General features: G+C 41.7%; 2 protein-coding genes across 7 annotated transcripts in view; both read right to left on the reverse strand.

Annotated features, from left to right (window-relative positions):
* LOC106588897 (nuclear transcription factor Y subunit gamma) overlaps positions 1–5,437 on the reverse strand; it is a 59,394-nt gene extending 53,957 nt beyond the window's left edge. Inside the window, exon 1 of one of the 5 annotated variants that reach the window (XM_014178433.2) lies at positions 5,277–5,437. In XM_014178433.2, the coding sequence (XP_014033908.1) occupies position 5,277 (1 nt within the window). In that variant the 5' untranslated portion in view covers positions 5,278–5,437. The remainder of the gene's footprint in view (positions 1–5,276) is intronic. The other 4 variants (XM_014178432.2, XM_045709706.1, XM_014178426.2 and 1 more) reach the window with 4 other exon arrangements.
* A 1,712-nt stretch (positions 5,438–7,149) lies between these two features.
* On the reverse strand, positions 7,150–18,919 carry si:ch211-13c6.2 (uncharacterized). 2 transcript variants are annotated; one of them, XM_014178439.2, is made up of 13 exons: positions 18,572–18,919; positions 18,373–18,441; positions 15,805–15,829; positions 11,669–11,755; positions 11,353–11,498; positions 11,087–11,206; positions 10,688–10,733; positions 9,266–10,520; positions 9,097–9,142; positions 8,491–8,568; positions 8,231–8,344; positions 7,822–8,062; positions 7,150–7,693 (listed from the first exon to the last, which is right to left on the reverse strand). In XM_014178439.2, exons 1-13 carry the CDS (start codon positions 18,629–18,631, stop codon positions 7,443–7,445), a joined length of 2,538 nt encoding a protein of 845 aa, XP_014033914.1. In that variant the 5' UTR covers positions 18,632–18,919; the 3' UTR covers positions 7,150–7,442. The 2 variants fall into 2 exon arrangements, with proteins under 2 accessions (XP_014033914.1, XP_045565224.1); XM_045709268.1 differs by lacking the exons at positions 15,805–15,829; positions 18,572–18,919.
* Between the last annotated feature and the right edge of the window lie 89 nt (positions 18,920–19,008).

Below are 19,008 nucleotides of genomic sequence, written 5' to 3' on the forward strand. Positions count from 1 at the left end.
GAAGCACCTTTGGCAGCGATTACAGCCGCGAGTCTTCTTGGAATGACGCTACAAGCTTGGCACACCTGTATTTGGGGGGTTTCTCTAATTCTCCTCTGCAGGTCCTCAAGCTCTGCCAGGTTGGATGGGGAGCGTCACTGCACAGCTATTTTCAAGTCTCTCCAGAGATGTTTGATCGGGTTCAAGTCCGGGCTCTGGCTGGGCCACTTCAGGACTTTTAGAGACTTGTCCCGAAGCCACTCCTGCGTTGTCTTGGCTGGAGGGGTCATTGTCCTGTTGGAAGACAAACCTTCACCCCAGTCTGCGGTCCTGAGCAGGTTTTCATCAAGGATCTCGCTGAACTTTGCTCCATTCATCTCTCCCTCAATCCTGACTAGTCTCCCAGTCCCTGCCGCTGAAAAACATCCCCACAGCATGATGCTGCCACCAACGTGCTTCACCTTAGGGATGGTGCCAGGTTTCCTCCAGACTTGACGCTTGGCATTGAGGCCAAAGAGTTCAATCAGACAAGGGAATATTGTTTCTCTTGGTATGAGAGTCTTTAGGTGCCTTTTGGCAAATCCCAAGCGGGCTGTCATCTGCCTTTTACTGAGGAATGGCTTCCGTCTGGACACTACCATAAAGATCTGATGGGTGGAGTGCTGAAGAGATGGCGAACCTTCCAGAAGGACAACCATCTCCACAGAAGAACTCCGGAACTCTGTCAGAGTGACCATCAGGTTCTTGGTCATCTCCCTGACCAAGGCCCTTCTCCACCGATTGCTCAGTTTGGTCGGGCAGCCAGCTCTAGGAAGGAAACATGGTGGTTCCAAACATCTTCAATTTAAGATTGATGGAGGCCACTGTGTTCTTGGGGACCTTCAAAGCTGCAGAAATGTTTTGGTACCCTTCCTCAGATCTGTGCCTTGACTCAATGCTGTCTCCGAGCTCTACGGACAAGTCCTTCAACCTCAGGGCTTGGTTTTTGCTCTGACATGCACGGTCAACTGTGGGACCTTATATAGACAGGTGTATGCCTTTCCAAATCATGTCCAATCAATTGAATTTACCACAAGTGGACTCCAAACAAGTTGTAGAAACATCTCATGGATGATCAATGAAAACAGGATGCACCTGAGCTCAATTTTGAGTCTCATAGCAAAGGGTCTGAATACTTAAGTTCTTTTTATTTTTATGAACAATGCAAAAAATCTAAAAACCTGTTTTCGCTTTGTTATTATGGGGTATTGTGTGTAGACTGACGAGGAATAACATTAATTTAATCAATTTTAGAGTAAGGCTGTAACGTAACAAAAATGTGGAAAAAGTAATGTGCTCTGACTACTTTCTGAATGCACTGTATATCCCAACTTCACATAGGGTGGTAAATAGTCATCAAACATCAATAATACAGATAAACTTTGCTCCTTTTCCCCCATACGGGTCAAGCCACGTACATTAACTACTCCTGGAATTTTTGGTCTAAGATATTGTTTATCAATGTCCAACGGGATGCCAGAGATGACACCTTTTACCGGTACCCTACTCCGAAAATCAAAGCTGTCTACTTCATGCGTCGATAAACCACAATTCACGCTCCTTTTGCTCTTTAGATACACACGATATCAACACCATACCACTCCTTTGTTGCTTTGACCGCATCCACTTTTCCCAACTCCTTTTTAACCATCCTCTTGACTTCAAAAGGGTTTCCAAAATAAACACCTTTATCCAAAAAACGTATTCCAACAAGCAACGATTCAGACTCATTTTCCACAACAATCTTTGCCCTTTTTGTTCCATTCTTGGGACTTCACTGTTGTCCATTTTCAACTTCAAAATGACAGTTCTGCTTCCACCATCTCCCTTTCAAATCTTCTCTTATTGATTGAGACAGGTGGGTCCACCCCTAAGTGCAGCATCTCACGATGACACTCACCTGTCTCGATCAATGAGAGAAGATATAAAGAAGACAAAATGGTTGCGTACACATTGTTGAATTACATCCTGGAGCAATTTTTATTTTTTTTTCTAAATTCAAAATTAACCACCTACAACTGGACACGGATATTTTAGAAGATACATGTTTGGCCAAATCGAGAATGAAGATAGTATCGCCAAGTTAAGGTTAGTCAAAATTCTCTGAGCTACACCAAACAGTACCTATCCTGTAACTCCCAGTAATGGATACCAAAAAGCTTTGGTTATATCACATTATCTGGTGTAACAATCTGTAGCTAACTAGTTAGTCATTTTTTTCAATCCAACAGCATGCAACACTGAAGATAAACATTTAGCTACCTAGCTAACATTCGACAACAAAAATTATTAGGCGGATGTTACAGCTATAGAGATCCTATTCAATTACTAGAGGGCTATTAGTCCAAGGGCCACCCACCAAAAAAAGGCTTCAGAAAAGGAATTCAGTGACCCAGGAAACAAAACTGCAAAGTTTATACATCATTATGTAGATAATGTTATGAATATGAACCCTGTGGTTCAAAACTTGCAAATTAATTAAATATTATAAATCAAAATGTACAATTTCGTAATCAGAGCGCTTTTGGGAAATTTCCCCTAGCAACATTATGAGGTTGCCATGTTACACCTTGGTTACAATTGTTACACATGTTCCGTTGTCCATGTTTGCAGAAAGCAACATATGTACCGGACTGGAGGAATCCCAAAACCGATTTTTCTCAGATGCCAGAACAACACTTTACGTAGCTGTCGGGACCTTGAATGTTTTGAGAACTGAGTTAGCTAGCAAACATGGTTCTGTCTTTAGTTTGGCTATCAGGCAAAAGCAATGAGGGCCCTTGTAGGCGAAATACAGCTGCCATGTATTAACTGTCTTATATTAACTGAGAAACCACTGTACATGGTTAAAACATATTTCCTCTTTTCTGGACCGGTAACATGTGTTGCTTGAGTTTACGCAAGGACGAACACCGAAACTCACAAATAGTTCTGTGTGGCAGAGTGGAACAAAATGAACCAAGTTGAAACATAGCAACATCCGACCGTTGTTAGGGAAATGACCCAAGATTGATGCTAAAAATCTTTACTTTTATACAAAAATGTAATGTGTAACTAAGTTTTGGACCACACAGTGTTCATATTCATAACATTATCTAGGCTACATAATGTTGTTGAAATTTTGCAGTTTTGTTTCCTGGGTCACGGAACAACATTTTTGGTGGGTGGGCCTTGGACTCTATGTCATAAACCAGGGGTGTCAAATTAATTCCATGACGGGGCTAGTGTCTGCTGGTTTGTACTTTCAATGAATACCTAGACATCCAGATGAGGGGAGTTATTAACTAATCAGTGACCTTAATTCATCAATCAAGTACAAGGGCGGAGCGAAAACCCGCAGACACTTTGCCCTCTGTGGACTGAGTTTGACACGTGTCAAACCCTCAAATATCCAGAAAGAGGTGAAAATGATAGCCATATTGGTCATGGAGAAATCCAAACCAGTCTAATTGGAATGAATGGCAGTAGAGCAGGGTTCTCCAACTCTGTTCCTGGAGTGCTACCCTCATGTAGGTTTTCGCTCCAACCCCAGTTGTATCTAACCTGATTCATTTTATCAACCAGCTAATTATTAAAATGAGGTGTTCTAGATTAGGATTGGAGTAAAAAAAAAACTACAGGACAGTAGCTCTCCAGGATCTTGGAGAACCATCCAGTAGAGGCATAATCATGATTTTACGTATTCAGGAAAATAAAAGGCATGTGATATCAGAAAATGTGTAATAGAATTGTCACCCTAAAATATAAACACAGTTATACAGGTGTTATACAAATTGTCAGTATAAATAGCCTCATATGTAAACAGACCATACATGTCCAATGTTTCTTTGAAAGCTGTGAGTGTTATATGATACAATATCAGTACTTGTTGCATTTACAACTTGCTTAAGTCCTATTATCAACAGATTTTTTCCCGTTTGTGGCTGTGGATTTGAATTTATTATGGATCCCCATTAGCTGCTGCCTACTCATCCTGTGGTCCAGCAAAATTAAGGCAGTTACATGATTTTAAAAACATTACAATACATTCATAACAGATTTCACAACACACTAAGTGTGCCCTCTGGCCCCTACTCCACTACCACATATCTACAACACAAAATCCATGTATGTGTGTATGTTATCATGTGTGTGTATGCACCTATGTTTTTGTTTATTCAGTCCCCTGTTCCATAAGGTGTATTTTAGTTTTTTTTTTGCATAGTTTGAATAAAATTGGACATATTGACAGTTAACTTGTAAAATTGTCTGGCTAGGAAACAAACATGCATTCTTCAAATTCATTATTTTAAACAATATCTTATAACAACATTGGCAAACCAACTCCCTGACCTATCCCGTCTTAAGGTTCATGTACATTCTAGTATTCTAATTATATGGTTCCAGCTACCTGGATGAAAAGGCTAGCCTAATCAGCGACCGTTTAGCTTCGCTGGCCCATAGTTCTTAATACGGTGTGATCATGTATTGTTAACTAGCCAAACGTAGACATATTGATAGTTCATTGTTCTCAAACCCTGTTCCTGGAGAACTAACGTTAAACTCCTGTAGGTTTTCAACCCAACCAGTTGTAACTAACCTGATTCAATTGCTCAACCAAATAATTATTAGAATCAGGTGCGTTAAGGTTGCAGCGAAAACCTACAGGAACGTAACTCTCCAGAAACAGGGTTAGAGAGCCCTGGCTCGGGTAGTTGTTTAAGCTAGTTTACGTATGTGCTCGATGGTAAACCCAACCGAGTCAATGGAAGACGATGATACATGCTACACATTGGACCATGTGTTAGAGCTAATTCGCCACTGAACAACAGGTACTGCTGATCAATGGAAAGTTTGCAAAACTGGGGTAAAGCTCTCTAACCAATAAAGACTACGTTTGGATCTGTCCTTCAGACCAATCAAACCTCGGACTAGATTCCACCAATCAAGGTTTCTACGGGTTCAGTTAGTTGTGAAACTGACGCCATTAGGGATCTACCAAAAATCGCCAGTCGTGCGAGGCAGAATTTAGACAAGAGCCAACATGGCGGCCTCAGTGCGGCAGTTTCTTGGCCGCCTCGGTTCTTTTCAGCTGGCCACCAATAAGCGGCTCAGAGAGCGGGGAGGGAAATGGCGCCTATGTTCATCTTCCAAAACAATCGTCTATTGGACAAGAACAGCAATTGAAAATGCGCAAAGTCATAGCCCCAATTCCATAGCGACACAGTATGGTTTCACATATAGACATTAACCATGTATATAATCTGATTTTTACTCACTTTGTTTTACGGGTTAGCACAAGTGAAGTTCAGCTCACCGTATTATTTATTTTATTTCAGTAGCAACGGGAAACAAGATGGCTGCCAAGTACTTCTGCTCTAACCGGAAACTGCACGTTGGTGCGCCCGACGTCAAGAACTTCAAATTCTGAGCCTTGGAGCTTCAAACTACAAAATGCTTCACATAATTATTTTACAAACCCAGGAAGTCAAAGGGTGTGCAATGGTGTGTGAATAATTTAGGGACCTGCTGGATGCTGGCCATAAATCTATGGTGCTGTTCCACCCCCTTTCCATTAGATATTCTCTGCATCAAACACGGAAAGAACAAGTAAAACAGCTTATTCTATCACTTATAGGATAATAACCTACATTTGAAAACCAAATACTCTGTGTTCCCATTCTATCCCAATGTCCATATTTTTCTAATCCTTGTATGGAAAACTACACTGAACAAAAATAAAACGCAACAATTTCAAAGCTTTTACTTAGTTCTAGTTCATATAAGGAAATCGGTCAATTGCAATAAATTAATTGGTCCCAAATCTATGTATTTCACATGACTGGGAATACAGATATGATTCTGTTGGTCACAGATATGCATCTGTTGGTCACCTCATGCAGCACGACAGATCTCATTCACATAGAGTTGATCAAGCTGCTGATTCTGGCCTTGGAACGTTGTCCCACTTCTTTTCAATGGCTGTACAAAGTTGCTGGATATTTGCGGGAACTGGAACATGCTGTCGTACACGTTGATCCAGAGCATCCCAAACATGCTCAATGGGTGAAATGTCTGGTGAGTATGCAGGCCATGGAAGAACTGGGACATTTTCACCTTCCAGGGATTGTGTACAGATCCTTGGGACATGGGGCAATGCATTATCATGTGGAAACATGAGGTGATGGATGGATGGCACCACAATGGGCCACAGGATTTCGTCACGGTATCTCTATGTATTCAAATGGCCTTTGATAAAATACCATTGTGTTCATTGTCTGTAGCTTATGCCTGCCCATACCATAACCACACAGCCACCATGGGGCACTCTATTCACAATGTTGACATGAGCAAACCGATTGCCCACACAACGCCATGCCATGTGGATTTGAAACCGGTTTCATCTGTGAAGAGCACACTTCTCCAGTGTGCCAGTGGCCATCGAAGGTGAGCATTTTACCACTGAAGTTGGTTACATTGCCGAACTGCAGTCAGATCAAAACCCTTGTGAGGACGACAAACACGCAGATGAGCTTACCTGAGACAGTTTGAGCAAAAATTATTCAGTTGTGCAAACCCAGTTTCATCAGCTGTCCAGGTGGCTGATCTCAGACAATCCAGCAGGTGAAGAAGCCGGATGTGGAGGTCCTGGGCTGCCGTGGTTACACGTGGTCTGTGGTTGTAGGGACGGTTGGATGTTCTGACAAATTCTCTAAAATGATGTTGGAGGCAGTGTATGGTAGAGAAATTAACATTAAATTCTCCAGCAACAGCTCTGGTGGACATTCCTGCAATCAGCATGCTCCCTCAAAACTTGAGATATCTGTGGCATTGTGTTGTGACGAAACTGTACATTTTAGTGACCTTTTGACCCCAGCACAAGGTACACCTGTGTAAGGATCATGCTGTTTAATCAGCTTCTTGATGTGCCACACCTGTCAGGTGGATGGATTATCTTGGAAAATGAGAAATGCTCACTAACAAGGATGTAAAATAATTTGTGCACAAAATGAGAACCTTTTGGTGCGTATGGAACATTTCTAGGATATTTTATTTCAGCTCATGAAACAAGGGACCAACACTTTACATGTTGCGTTTATATTTTTGTTCAGTGTAATATTTCTTTAACCATCTTGTTTGAATCAGAACTCATTTGTGGTCACAAATGTTTTATTGTCAATTACAATGCAGTGTTAAGTGAATAGAAGTTATTCAAAAGAAATCAATTTGTTTTCAACAACATGTCTACACCATTCAAAGCAAATTTTCTGATTACTAATGTCAAATAATTGCTACAAAACCTTTAACCCTTAAAACTAGCCATCAAGATGAACAATTAAAGCAAATAAAAGTGTAGAAACATTTCAAAAGCAAAATTCCAACAGAAATACAATTGAGCTCAGATCAATACAAATATTTTTGCAAATGGTGGTTCTACTGTAAAATCACTTTTTCCTTGCCACAAGCTCCAGGAGAGTGGAGGTGATTTTGTCTAGGCTGGTGGACTGAGGGACACCCATCCTGTACCCCCGCTCCCAGTGTATTGGGGGTGCAGGATTGAATGGATTGTAAAGATCTCCTGGAGGTGGGTAATCATGAGGGTACATCGGCCCATGATACCCCTCGTGGGGGTATGCCATCGGCCCCTCTGGACGAGCATGAGATTGTGAGTACATCTCAACATGCCCAAAGACCTCTGAAAGAAGGAAGATGACGTAGATGTGGGATTATTATTCTTTTTTTTAAGTCACACAAACAGATAAAGAAAATGACTGTAATGAACTTATGCAATTTTGTTGCGAGAAACATGCATACATAGTTTACCTTCATATTGAGCTCTCCTCTCCATTCTCATGTCCGTGTCTCTGTAAGGGTCCTGTAGGGTCTCTGGAGTGTAGTGCTCCTGTGAGCGTTCCTTTGAGTGTCTGGGAGGATGGCCTTCGTAATATCTCTCCTCTTGCACTTCTCTGTAGTTTCTTTCATAGTCGTCTCTGGGATTTTCCAGGTGATCCTCACTCATGTGATTATATTCTTTGGAAATTACTGTTGGATGTAGGCTTTTGTACTACAGTTGAAATGAGGAAAGGACCATCTTACTTACATCAACCAACTTTTTAAAGGTTTCAGAGAAGAGGAAATGTTTGCATTCTCACGTCAGCCTATATCCATTCATTGTCAACTGACATCCGTAAAGCAACTGCGCAACATGCTGTGCAACACAATGAATACCTACCGCAGGCATTACCGCCGTCTTCTCAGATTTTTTGTCTTGGAACTCTTTCAGAAGGTTACACAGCTTGTCCTTCAGGAAGTTGGCCTCTTCCACATTCTCAACCTGTATGTTATTCTAGAGGGAAAGCAAGTACATTAAAGAACATGGTCAGTTAAATAATAGTTTCTCTTCCCAAAAATCGTCAATGTGCACTAGTCAACTAAAGGTATGTGCAAAAGGTATGTCATTTGATTGGTGTTACTCTTTTATTAGGATCTTACCAGTACATCCAAAACATTCCCAGTTTCTGGAGTTGCCTCTGCCATCGGTCTGGAGCCTGCTACTCCTTGATAAGCACCCTAAACAATTAGAATAAGGTACTCAATATCACAATAAGACATTACATAGACCATTAACAAACTTTAGCAATTGTCAGTCACGGAAGTAGCCTAGTGGTTAAGAACGTAGGGCCAGTAACAGAAAGGTTGCTGGTTCAAATCCCGAGCCGACTAGGCAAAATCTGTCGACGTACCCTTGAGCAAGGCACTTAACCCCATTGCTCCTGTAGGTCACTCTGGATAAGAGTGTCTGCTGAATTACTAAAATGTAAAACATTTATAAATGTCAGTTGCGCTTAGAAAGAGGGCTCCCGAGTGGCGCAGCGGTCTAAGGCACTGCGTCAGTGCTTGAAGCGTCACTACCAACACCCTGGTTCGATTCCAGGCTGTATCACAACGGGCCGTGATTGGGAGTCCCATAGGGCGGCGCACAATTGGCCCAGCGTCGTCCGGGTTTGGCCGGTGTAGACCGTCCTTGTAAAGAAGAATTTGTTCTTAACTGGCTTGCGTTGCTAAATAAAAGTTTAATTAAAAACATTGTCTATATACCTGTGGCTTGGCAAAAGGTTCTGACCTTCTATTGTCATCAGCTTGCCTGGAGGGAAGAAGATTTTGTAAGAATCATTATAGAACGTAATAGTAGCCAAAACACCTTTCACCTCAGGATGTAATGATGGAGAAGTTTAACACGTGGTGATGTGTACTTATTCACACTTACATGAACTTCAACACATCCGGCTCCTGTTCTGTGGCATCGGAGAACCTGCTCTTTCTCTTCCGTTTCCCGGGGCTCTTGTGGTCATCTGTGGCTCCTTCCAGGAAGCGCCGGAAAGGTTCGGGGATCTCTGTTCTCACTCTGCCTCCCTCTGCTGGCCTCTGAGGAGTCCCCCTCATGCCTGGTGGTCTCGACAAGTTCAAACAAATTCTCCCTCGCTTTGTCTCTGGATGCTGCGGACCCCTCCCCTCCTGATGAATGGTCTCGACAAGTTCAAACAAATTCTCCTCGCTGCCTTCACTCTCTAAGTCCATTGGTTGAGTCCCGTCATCTAGGGACCTCAAGTCTTCGTCAGCAGCTCCTTGCCCATCTGGCCCCTTAGGGTAGTCACCGCCGTTTGGATCCCTGTCGAGAGATAGCCTATGAGGGTTGCCTTCTGGATAGGCTGGCCCATGTTGTTCCTCAGGGTACGCCCTGCGTTGCGCCTCCTCAAGGTATCCACTTCTACGGGGATCCTCGGAGTAAGGGTCTTCATGTACAGATGGTCCGTGGGCTGCCCTTCCATGGTCGTGTTCAAAGCAGAGAGGAGCTTTGTCAGGATAGGCACGTTCAGGAGGAAATTCCTGCGGATAGGCCGGGACATGAGGATAGCTCCTCCCATGTGGTGTTTCATCTTCTCGAAAGGCCCACTCCTTAGAAGCTTCAGCAGCATGAAATGTTCTACGGAGAACCTCATCAGAATAGAACTGTTTGAGGGGATCATTCTCCGGGTAGACACTCCAACGTGGAGGTTCTTCAGGGTATGCGTGGCGATGAGGGATTTCCTCTTGGTGGCCTGGCCTTGTAACGCCCTCCTCAAAGAACTCTCGTCTACGCATGTCCTCCAAATAATCCTGACCATGGATTTGTTCTTCAAGGTAGTGATCCCTTCTACGAAGATCATCCTCCATAAACTCCCGTCTACGAAGGTCATCTTCATAATAGCCTGCTCTACGAAACTCGTCTTCCTCATAACCACGCAGACTGGGGTCTCCTCCCCTCAGGTAGACCTCTCGAACCGCCCCGGACAATAAGTAAGGATCGTCTTCATGGAAGGGAGGTCTATATAGATCATCTTCAGGACGGCCTCCTCTGTGGTGGTACTCCTCGTCCGGGAAATCCATCCTCCCTGGATGCAGGTGTCCTTCCCGCCTCATGTCTGATGGATGAGAAAGTGTTGGTTTTGGCTGATTCTTGGCCCCTCTTTCTTTCGGGGGAACTGAAAAAGGGAAAATAACATTGTCAACGTTTTCTGTTTGATATTGGACAAGTTGAGAATAAACACTACTAGTTCAATGACTCATGGTTGGCAAATGTTTAGTTTAGATTTTTTTATTTCTGATTTGACTAATAGACGTGTCAAAAAAAATTCTGAAAAGATCTTACCTCTGGAAATGTTCAATTTGCCCACATTTTGTTTTTTCTTCAAAGGCTAAAATAAAAACCAAAGATTAGGATCAGAAGATTTCAAATAGAACACAAATAACACTTGCAAATAAATGAAACAATTACTTGATTCTTTACAAGAGGCACATAGACTGGTATGTAGACCTACAGTGGCAGGTAGCCTAGTCGTTAAGATCGTTGGCCAGTAACCGAAAGGTTGCTGGTTCAAAATCACCGAGCTGACTAAGTAAAAACAATCTGTTGATGTTCACTTAACCCTAATTGCTCCTGTAAGTCGCTCTGGATAAGAGCGTCTGCAAAATGACTAAAATATAAATGCAGACTCTTGTCAATAAGCAGGACCTTACCAGGGGGAATCCTATACTCATCATGACTTACCTTTGGACTTCCTTGCCCATTCTCTCTTTCCACAATCTCCGCCTTGGCTCGTAAAGCCTTCCCTGATTGAGCCAGGGCATTGGTACTGTCCCATGTCACCAAGTCTTTCCTTTTCGTATCCTAGAAAAAGGAAAGTACATCAAGCATCACTATATTTAAGATCCTGACCATCAAGATCCTTGCTTAGCTTTAATAAAACGTCCAGCAAGAAAGAGGATCATACATGAGACGCATATCCAGGTTATGACAGTAAATCACCTCCTTACCAGGTAATTCTGTCGATGTCTGCGACCAATTAAATGATTGACCATGTTGGGTAAGGATGCCTCCAGATCGCATAATCTGCAGATGTATCTGGGGCCAGGCTGACGGTCATGGGAGACTGGCTCCACCTCCGCCAGAAGACTCAAACCTGACATGAAGAAATGAGACGTACAGGTCAGAAAGGGACACTTTAAACCCGACAACTCTCTTAACTACTTTTGACCCAGTTCACTTCTACAAGTATATGCTCTTTGGGCACCAACTTGGAAGTTATAATTTTGTGTTGAATTAGACATGGTTTTAAAATACAGTAGTTACCGATGATTGGCTCATCAAGTTTCAGGTATTTGAGGTAGTGTTTGATATCCGTGAAATCTGGTAACTCATGATCCCTGGTAACCCGTCCTGTGAGACCCACAACATCAGAAGTTAGAGATCAATGCCACAATCAATGATATGGTCTTTAGATTTTAGTGCTTGAACAGACTACAGCGGTAAAAAATTTAATCTTAGCACTGGAATAATTCACATGCATACAGTGGGGTCAGGAATTATTGACACCCTTGATAAACCCTAGCAAAAATGACTCAAATAAATATACTGATCTATATTGTATGCAACAAAAAGGGAAATTATATTATGCTAATACAATTGCTCAAATAAAGATTACTTGTTATTAAACAATAATTTTCTTTCAAAAGTAGGGGTCAAAATTGACATCCCTGTTTTCAATACTTTTTCTAAAATGTTTAATGAGTTGGAGAACACATTGGGAGGGATCTTAGACCATTCCTCTATACAGAATCCTTCCAAGTCCTTCATCTGCGTGTATGAACTGCTCTCTCTCCAGTTCAACCAACTGCATTCAAGTGCTTGCTTTCACGAATGGTTAAAATGTATGGATAACCTGGCCATCATCATCCATGTGTGATATTCGTTACGGATACATACTGAGATGATGGATTGGTCTGCTGAAGGAAATGGTTTGAGTCCTTCAGACATTCCACTCAGACTGCATGTCACTACCAAGAGACTGGCGTTTTCAAGTGTTTCTTGCGGTGTTCCTTCACCCAAATCAGCCATAGAAATCGCAATGACCTCACAGCGCAGAAATCGCATTTCTGACAACTGCAGCAAAACAAGAAGTAGCTGTGGGTCCAAGGGGAGTGAACTGCAATCCTAATAGAATTGAGTCTCTTCAAAGAGATTGAAGCATGCTTACCAGGGACAGGATTGCGCAATGTTTGTCTAATATCGCAGCCGATTATATTTTTTGCACACTGACCTGTAAGAATAGCAGGCACAGCTCAACACATCCACTGTTAAGTCTTGCGTCTTACGGTCTGTGCAATGTAGAACTCTTGAAGTGTCCATTAGGACATTCGATTGCAGGAAAATAGAAGGCAGTCGAGGAATAGCGATGCAAATCACCATAGCGGTGACCATTCATGTGTACGGCCCTCTTGCTGTTAATTCTAGTTCATATGATATATACAGCTTTTTAACATTGTTCACAAATAAAAGGAAAATACTTCTGCGCCAAAGGCCAGCCAAAACAGTTTAAGGTAACATTCAAGTGTGCATACCGATAGCTACAAGAGTGAGCACAATGCAAAGAGTCCCGTTTTTTTAGCAAGTGTGTGAAGGCTGTGGGACCACATGACTGCAGCCTCAGAAAAAGGTGCTTTTCACTCGGAAACACATCACCCAAAGTGTGGATGTTTTCAGTCCTCAGTGCTCGGGGTGGGAGAATGGGACAACGCATAGAACTCGATTAGCCACTTGCACTAAGCAAGGGACTTTGCTAAATCACATGTCTGGTTAAGGGCTGTGTGATTGCTGGCAGGTCAGTTGTGGGCCAAAGCCTTCACTGCATTCGCACTTAGGAGTTCCCCATATAGAGGCCTTTAAAGAAAGTGATTGAGGGGCTTTCCAATGCCATTGCCAGGTCCTCCTCTTAAAAGCATAGACAACAATGTCCTTTGGATGTTTATTTTCCTCCGTTCAGCTAGCATCTTCCAGTACATGGAGAACAGGAGAACCACATACTTACTTAGACTCAAATCCCAGTTCACAGATTTGGATCCAATTGATTGGTGTGAAATTTTATTCCACATACAGACACATTTACTTTAGTCTTAATGGTTTCAGGTGGTAGACTGCAGACATACTATGCTTTAATGACCTGTTGAAATCCACCGGTGAGCATGGACTTAATCCATTCTTATTTCAGCAAGAGCCAGCTAGATTGGTTTGACAAAACAGCTATTTTTTGCAGTAACCAACAATAAAAGTTCTGTTTCTCTCATACCAATGAGTGGACGTCACAGGAAATGGGAAGAGCATTTTTTACATAAATCAGGTGCAGACAGATATACAGTACTAGTCAAAAGTTGACACACCTACTCATTCTACATTGTAGAAAATAGTGAAGACATCAAAACTATGAAATAACACATATGGAATCATGTAGTAACCAAAAAATGTAAACAAATCAAAATAAATGTTATGAGATTCTTCGAGCTAGCCATCCTTTGATGACAGCTTTGCACACTTTTGGCATTCTCTCAACCAGCTTCACCTGGAATGCTTTTCCAACAATCTTGAAGGAGTTCACACATATGCTGAGCACTTGTTGGCTGCTTTTCCTTCAGTCTGCGGTCCAACTCATCCCAAACCATCTCAATTGGGTTGAGGTCGAGTGATTGTGGAGGCCAGGTCATCTGATGCAGCACTCCATCACTCTCCTTCTTGGTCAAATAGCCCTTACACAGTTTAGAGGTGTGTTGGGTCATTATCCTGTTGAAAAACAAATGATAGTCCCACTAAGCGCAAACCACATGGGATGGCGTATCACTTCAGAATGCTGTGGTATCCATGCTGGTTGAGTGTGCCTTGAATTTGAAATAAATCACAGTGTCACCAGCAAAGCCCCACCCCCACACCTCCTCCTCCATGCTTCACAGTGGGAACCACACATGCAGAGATCATCCGTTCACCTACTCTGCATCTCACAAAGACACGGAGGTTGGAACCAAAAAACAGATTTCCACCGGTCTAATGTCCATTGCTTGTGTTTCTTGGCCCAAGCAAGTCTCTTCTTCTTATTGCTGTCCTATAGTAGTGGTTTCTTTGCAGCAATTCGACCATGAAGGCCTGATTCACGCAGTCTCCTCTGAACAGTTGATGTTGAGATGCGTCTTACTTACCAACCCTACCTTGTCACAACACAACTGATTGGCTTAAACGCATTGAAGGAGGAAATAAATTCCACAAATTACCAAGGCACACCTGTTAATTCTTTGGGCGGCAGCGTAGCCTAGTGGTTAGAGCATTGGACTAGTACCCGAAAGGCTGCAAGATCGAATCCCCGAGCTGACAAGGTACAACATCTGTCGTTCTGCCCCTGAACAAGGCAGTTAACTCACTGTTCCTAGGCCGTCATTGAAAATAAGAATTTGTTCTTAACTAACTGACTTGCCTAGTTAAATAAAGGTAAAATAAAATAAATAAATTGAAATGCATACCAGTTGACTACCAGTTTGAAGCTGGTTGAGTGTGTGCAAAGCTATCATCAAGGCAAAGGATGGCTATTTGAAGAATCTCAAATATAAAATATATTTTGATTTGGTAAACTTTTTTGGTTACTACATGATTTCATAGTTGATGTCTTCGCTATTATTTAATCACGTAAAAACAAAAATAATACCTGCAAAGAGTAGGTGTGTCCAAACTTTCACTGGTACTGTATGTTCATAGAAACTGCTACCATGTGAAGCTATGGTACTGCTCTCTCTCTCTCTGAAGGTAGAGTCAGTAATGCAAAGCAAACAGCAATATAGGACTGATTTCCCCAACAACTAAAAGCATGGTTAGTGTTATCCGGGATCCTTGGAACATCACTACCCTAGAGCTGGGACGATAAACCCGAAAATGATTGACACCGATCACTTACCGCAAGCATTTTGCTGACATCATTCATTACGATAAGTAGCTTATACAAGAGAAATGTAAAGTAAGAAAAGAAAGTTTGCTAATGTGTGATTGTTAATGGGACAATTGATGGCTGCAGCCATCAAACTAGTAGTAGTTTATAGGATAATAAATAAACTGGTGCACATTAATGTTAAATGTATTGTTCCATTTATATGATCAGATACTCTGAGCACATGGTCTTGCATCACACATCTGATCTGAGGTGCTGCATGGTGCTCATCGTGGCAGCTTCATATCACAGTCTGTTTAATTGAATTTTACTCAACAAAAATGGCTATGTACCAACCCTTCCATACAACCTCTCTGCAATGTGCACTAACACTATTGGCACAGAGGGTAGTGAGCCTGTTTGAAACTCAACTTCCTTTACCCCTGCCAGAAGGGGAAGCAACAAGACACATAGAGGTCCAAGTTCATCGTCGACAATCAGTGAGTGAAGGGAAGATGAAATTACTTACCAGTAGAAACCAGGTGGTCCTCTTTCTGTCAGGAATGAAGGGAGACGCAACCGAAAAAAACAGGTTCAGTTAAGTCAATCAGCAATGGATCAGCGGGTAACTGGTTGGTGTAACCAGCAACCTTGCTATCAGAACTACAGATAAAGATGGGGTTAGGACCCGGAACGGAATCACATGCACACCATACACATATAATAGGAAACCACACCTAAAGCTCGAGGTGCACTGATGGGCCATTTGGGAGTGATACTATACATCCCAATCTTGACTCTGACCTGGACCTTACCTGCCCCTCTTACTTTAGTACCTATACTTCCATTGTTTGGGTTTGACACAAACTTAGCAACTGGGTGTCTTCATTTGATTTGAAAGCTTTAAAAAAATATTGAGTACATTATTGGAATTTGTGTTTTGTCAGTTTGCTCTGTCCATCCTCTTATGATCACTAGCTCATTGTAATGCAAAATTGTAGTTTGAAAACTATGAAATATCTCCAAGAGGCATACAACGACTGAAAGAGGAATGTGGTTGCTTCCAACTATAATATCTAGCGTCAGAAAAATTCCAGTGGAAGACACTCAGCATGCTTCAGAGGTGAATAAGATCCATGATACTGTGGTGGCAAAGTCCTGTAGGTAAATTAAGGGCAAATCATTGCCCTAATAAATTGTCAAGATATTTCTCTATTATAATACCTCGCTCGATGACGGTTCAATGCAGAGGACTCCGGATAGGGCTTCGGACTGAATTTGTACACTAAACCAGAGCATGCAGATCTGGTGTATATAAAATAAAAATAATGAACAATATTCCAATTGAGACTAGTGAACAGCTTTGTACGGAGTTCACTAGTCTCACTTAACAGGAGCCAACAGTACTTCTTAGAAAAAAATCTTGAAATACTCAGTTAAAGGACATTTTTGTTTTCAACATTAATTACGAAGAGACCCAAGCAGGAAGACAAGACATAGGTGTCCCTTCTCGAGATGACCTGCTTTTGATGGCAAAAATATCTGTCTTTGGAGCAGCAGTGAAGCTGAAGCGGAAAGTCAAGTTGTTCCATTAGAACGAAACATGGGGATTGAAGAACCAAACCTAGCATGACGGCAAAAGTAGTCTCAACTTTGCATGGGAAAAGTAAAGAGATTCATTTGATCCTTTAAAGACAAGCCTAGACATAGTCCTCTGTAGCTGAATTGGTAGAGCCTGGCGCTTGCAATTCCCGGATAGAGGGTTCGGTTCCTGGACCACCCATAAGTAAAAAATGTATGCAAGCATGACTACGTTGGATTTTTTCCTTCTTCCAAATGACATATTATTATATTAGACCATTTTCCCTTCTTCCAACTGTCTCTACATTCCAATATTCCCACAAGTTGTCATGACGATTCAAACCCAGCGATATCCATCAGTATTTTACAGCACCTAGACAGGGGACATCTCCAAGCGTCATGAATACGGCACTGGGTAAAAATGAAGGAAATCGGTAAGTTCCAAAGTCAACACCTTTCCAAGAAGAATATGACCACCATTTTGCCTCTGGTGGTTTCTGTTCAACCATGACGCAACATGAAAAAGTATATTGTTGGCACACTCCCATCTTAAGGTTGTTACTGGGAGCAAGAGGAATCAAGAGATAACAGAATGAAACTGAAACAGTTCCAGTGTGCACATATTTGTTACACATCAAGAGGTTTTAGATACTTCATGGTGATTTGTTCGTCCATTCTTGTTGGCGTGGTGCCATGTTCATCAACAATATTCACTAAAACAAGAGTTTTATGGAAAATACTGTACCATAAATCAGGTGCACCAGAAGGTGGTGGTACACCAAAGGTGAAAGCAAAGATGAACTTTAAGTCCATACCTTGCTGGTTATTTGTACAAGCAGTATGAAGCCATCTGGAAAGAGGAAAAATACCATACGAGAACACAAGTGAACAATAGCTGCTTTTTGGAAGCTCTTGAAGAACATTGGTTCTGGAAAGAAGAGGTTAATAACAGAGGACGTCTATGTGCAATTCCATGGTAAAGGACTCATGCTGAGACTTATTTTTCAATTGTATACCAAACAAATACCATTGATTTCTATGGTTTGTTTGTTTGTTAAACCTGCACAAGGACTAAACCATTTCCACAGAAAATTTTACAAAAACACATTTACAGGAACAACAGTGCGGATAACAGAATAACTGAGGGAGATTTTACCATAACTCTGCAAAAATAATTATCCAGTAATTTGTTTTACTGTGTAAATATTCAAGCAGTCAGTATGCATAGAGTTGTATGGTTTGTTAAACTTTAAAATCAATGGTTGTGTTGGCATACATTTTTAAAGTGAAAAAATAATCACAAGCCTGTAATTCCATCAACATGGAATTGCCCCATCCAGCACATCCTCCTGCTTGTAATTGAGAATTATTTTTAAACTTACCGTTGTGATTTATTTTGTGAACAGGAATTTTACTCATGATTTGTCTTGACCTTATTACTCTAGTAGCTATAAGATGGTAACAGATCGTTGTGACTTGAGTAGTTAAAATATTTGACTGCAAGTTTGCTTTTTACCTTCAGGTGTAGTACTGTAGTCCGGTGGATTTTATACAGGGTCTCACCCCTTATGGATCTTTTACAGACCTGAAAAAATAGAAGATTCTTCATGATGTGGTGGTGGGGGAAAAAAGGCTAGCCTAGTAACGTCGTTAGCTTGTTACAAATATAATTTTGTTTAGCTTATTGTGGCTAGGCTACACTCAACGTTACTTACATCACAATCAATGTAGTCCTCGGAATTACAATCCTCGTATGTCGTTTCTAAACCTTCCATTGTTGCCCCGGAAATTTGAAATGTAGCCACTTACCTAACTAGCTGAAGCGAGCTAAAGATACCCTGTAGCTAATGGATAAAACACTGTTGTTAGTAAACGAACGTTAGCTGATGGGTGACTAACCAGCTAATGCTAATTTGGCGAAAACAAGGTTCAAAGACAACCGTATTTCACACAGTATGAATATAAGATAGTTTTTGCAAACTATGCTAGTTATATTTCGATCAAATAAAAGCGAAAAATGGCTTGCTGGCTTTTAGAAACCCACTTCCTGTTTAATCTGGTTGACCAACATAATTCCCCATGTTGCTGGTCTAAATGCTATACCGCCACCTGCTGGACTGGTGCCCATATCGCTTTACAATGTGACATTGAA

The sequence above is a fragment of the Salmo salar genome, chromosome ssa27 (genome assembly GCF_905237065.1).
Source record: "Salmo salar chromosome ssa27, Ssal_v3.1, whole genome shotgun sequence".
In the NCBI taxonomy this organism is placed as follows: domain Eukaryota; kingdom Metazoa; phylum Chordata; class Actinopteri; order Salmoniformes; family Salmonidae; genus Salmo; species Salmo salar.

What these genes read in the sequence shown, in the direction of transcription:
- si:ch211-13c6.2 (XM_014178439.2), bottom strand. Translation starts at nt 18,631, where the DNA reads ATGGAAGGTTTAGAAACGACATACGAGGATTGTAATTCCGAGGACTAC. An exon ending in ATGGGCAAGGAAGTCCAAAG is followed by an intron (nt 10,734 to 11,086) that starts GTAAGTCATGAT and finishes TTTTTATTTTAG; the next exon opens with CCTTTGAAGAAAAAACAAAA. An exon ending in AGACGGCGGTAATGCCTGCG is followed by an intron (nt 8,063 to 8,230) that starts GTAGGTATTCAT and finishes TTTCAACTGTAG; the next exon opens with TACAAAAGCCTACATCCAAC.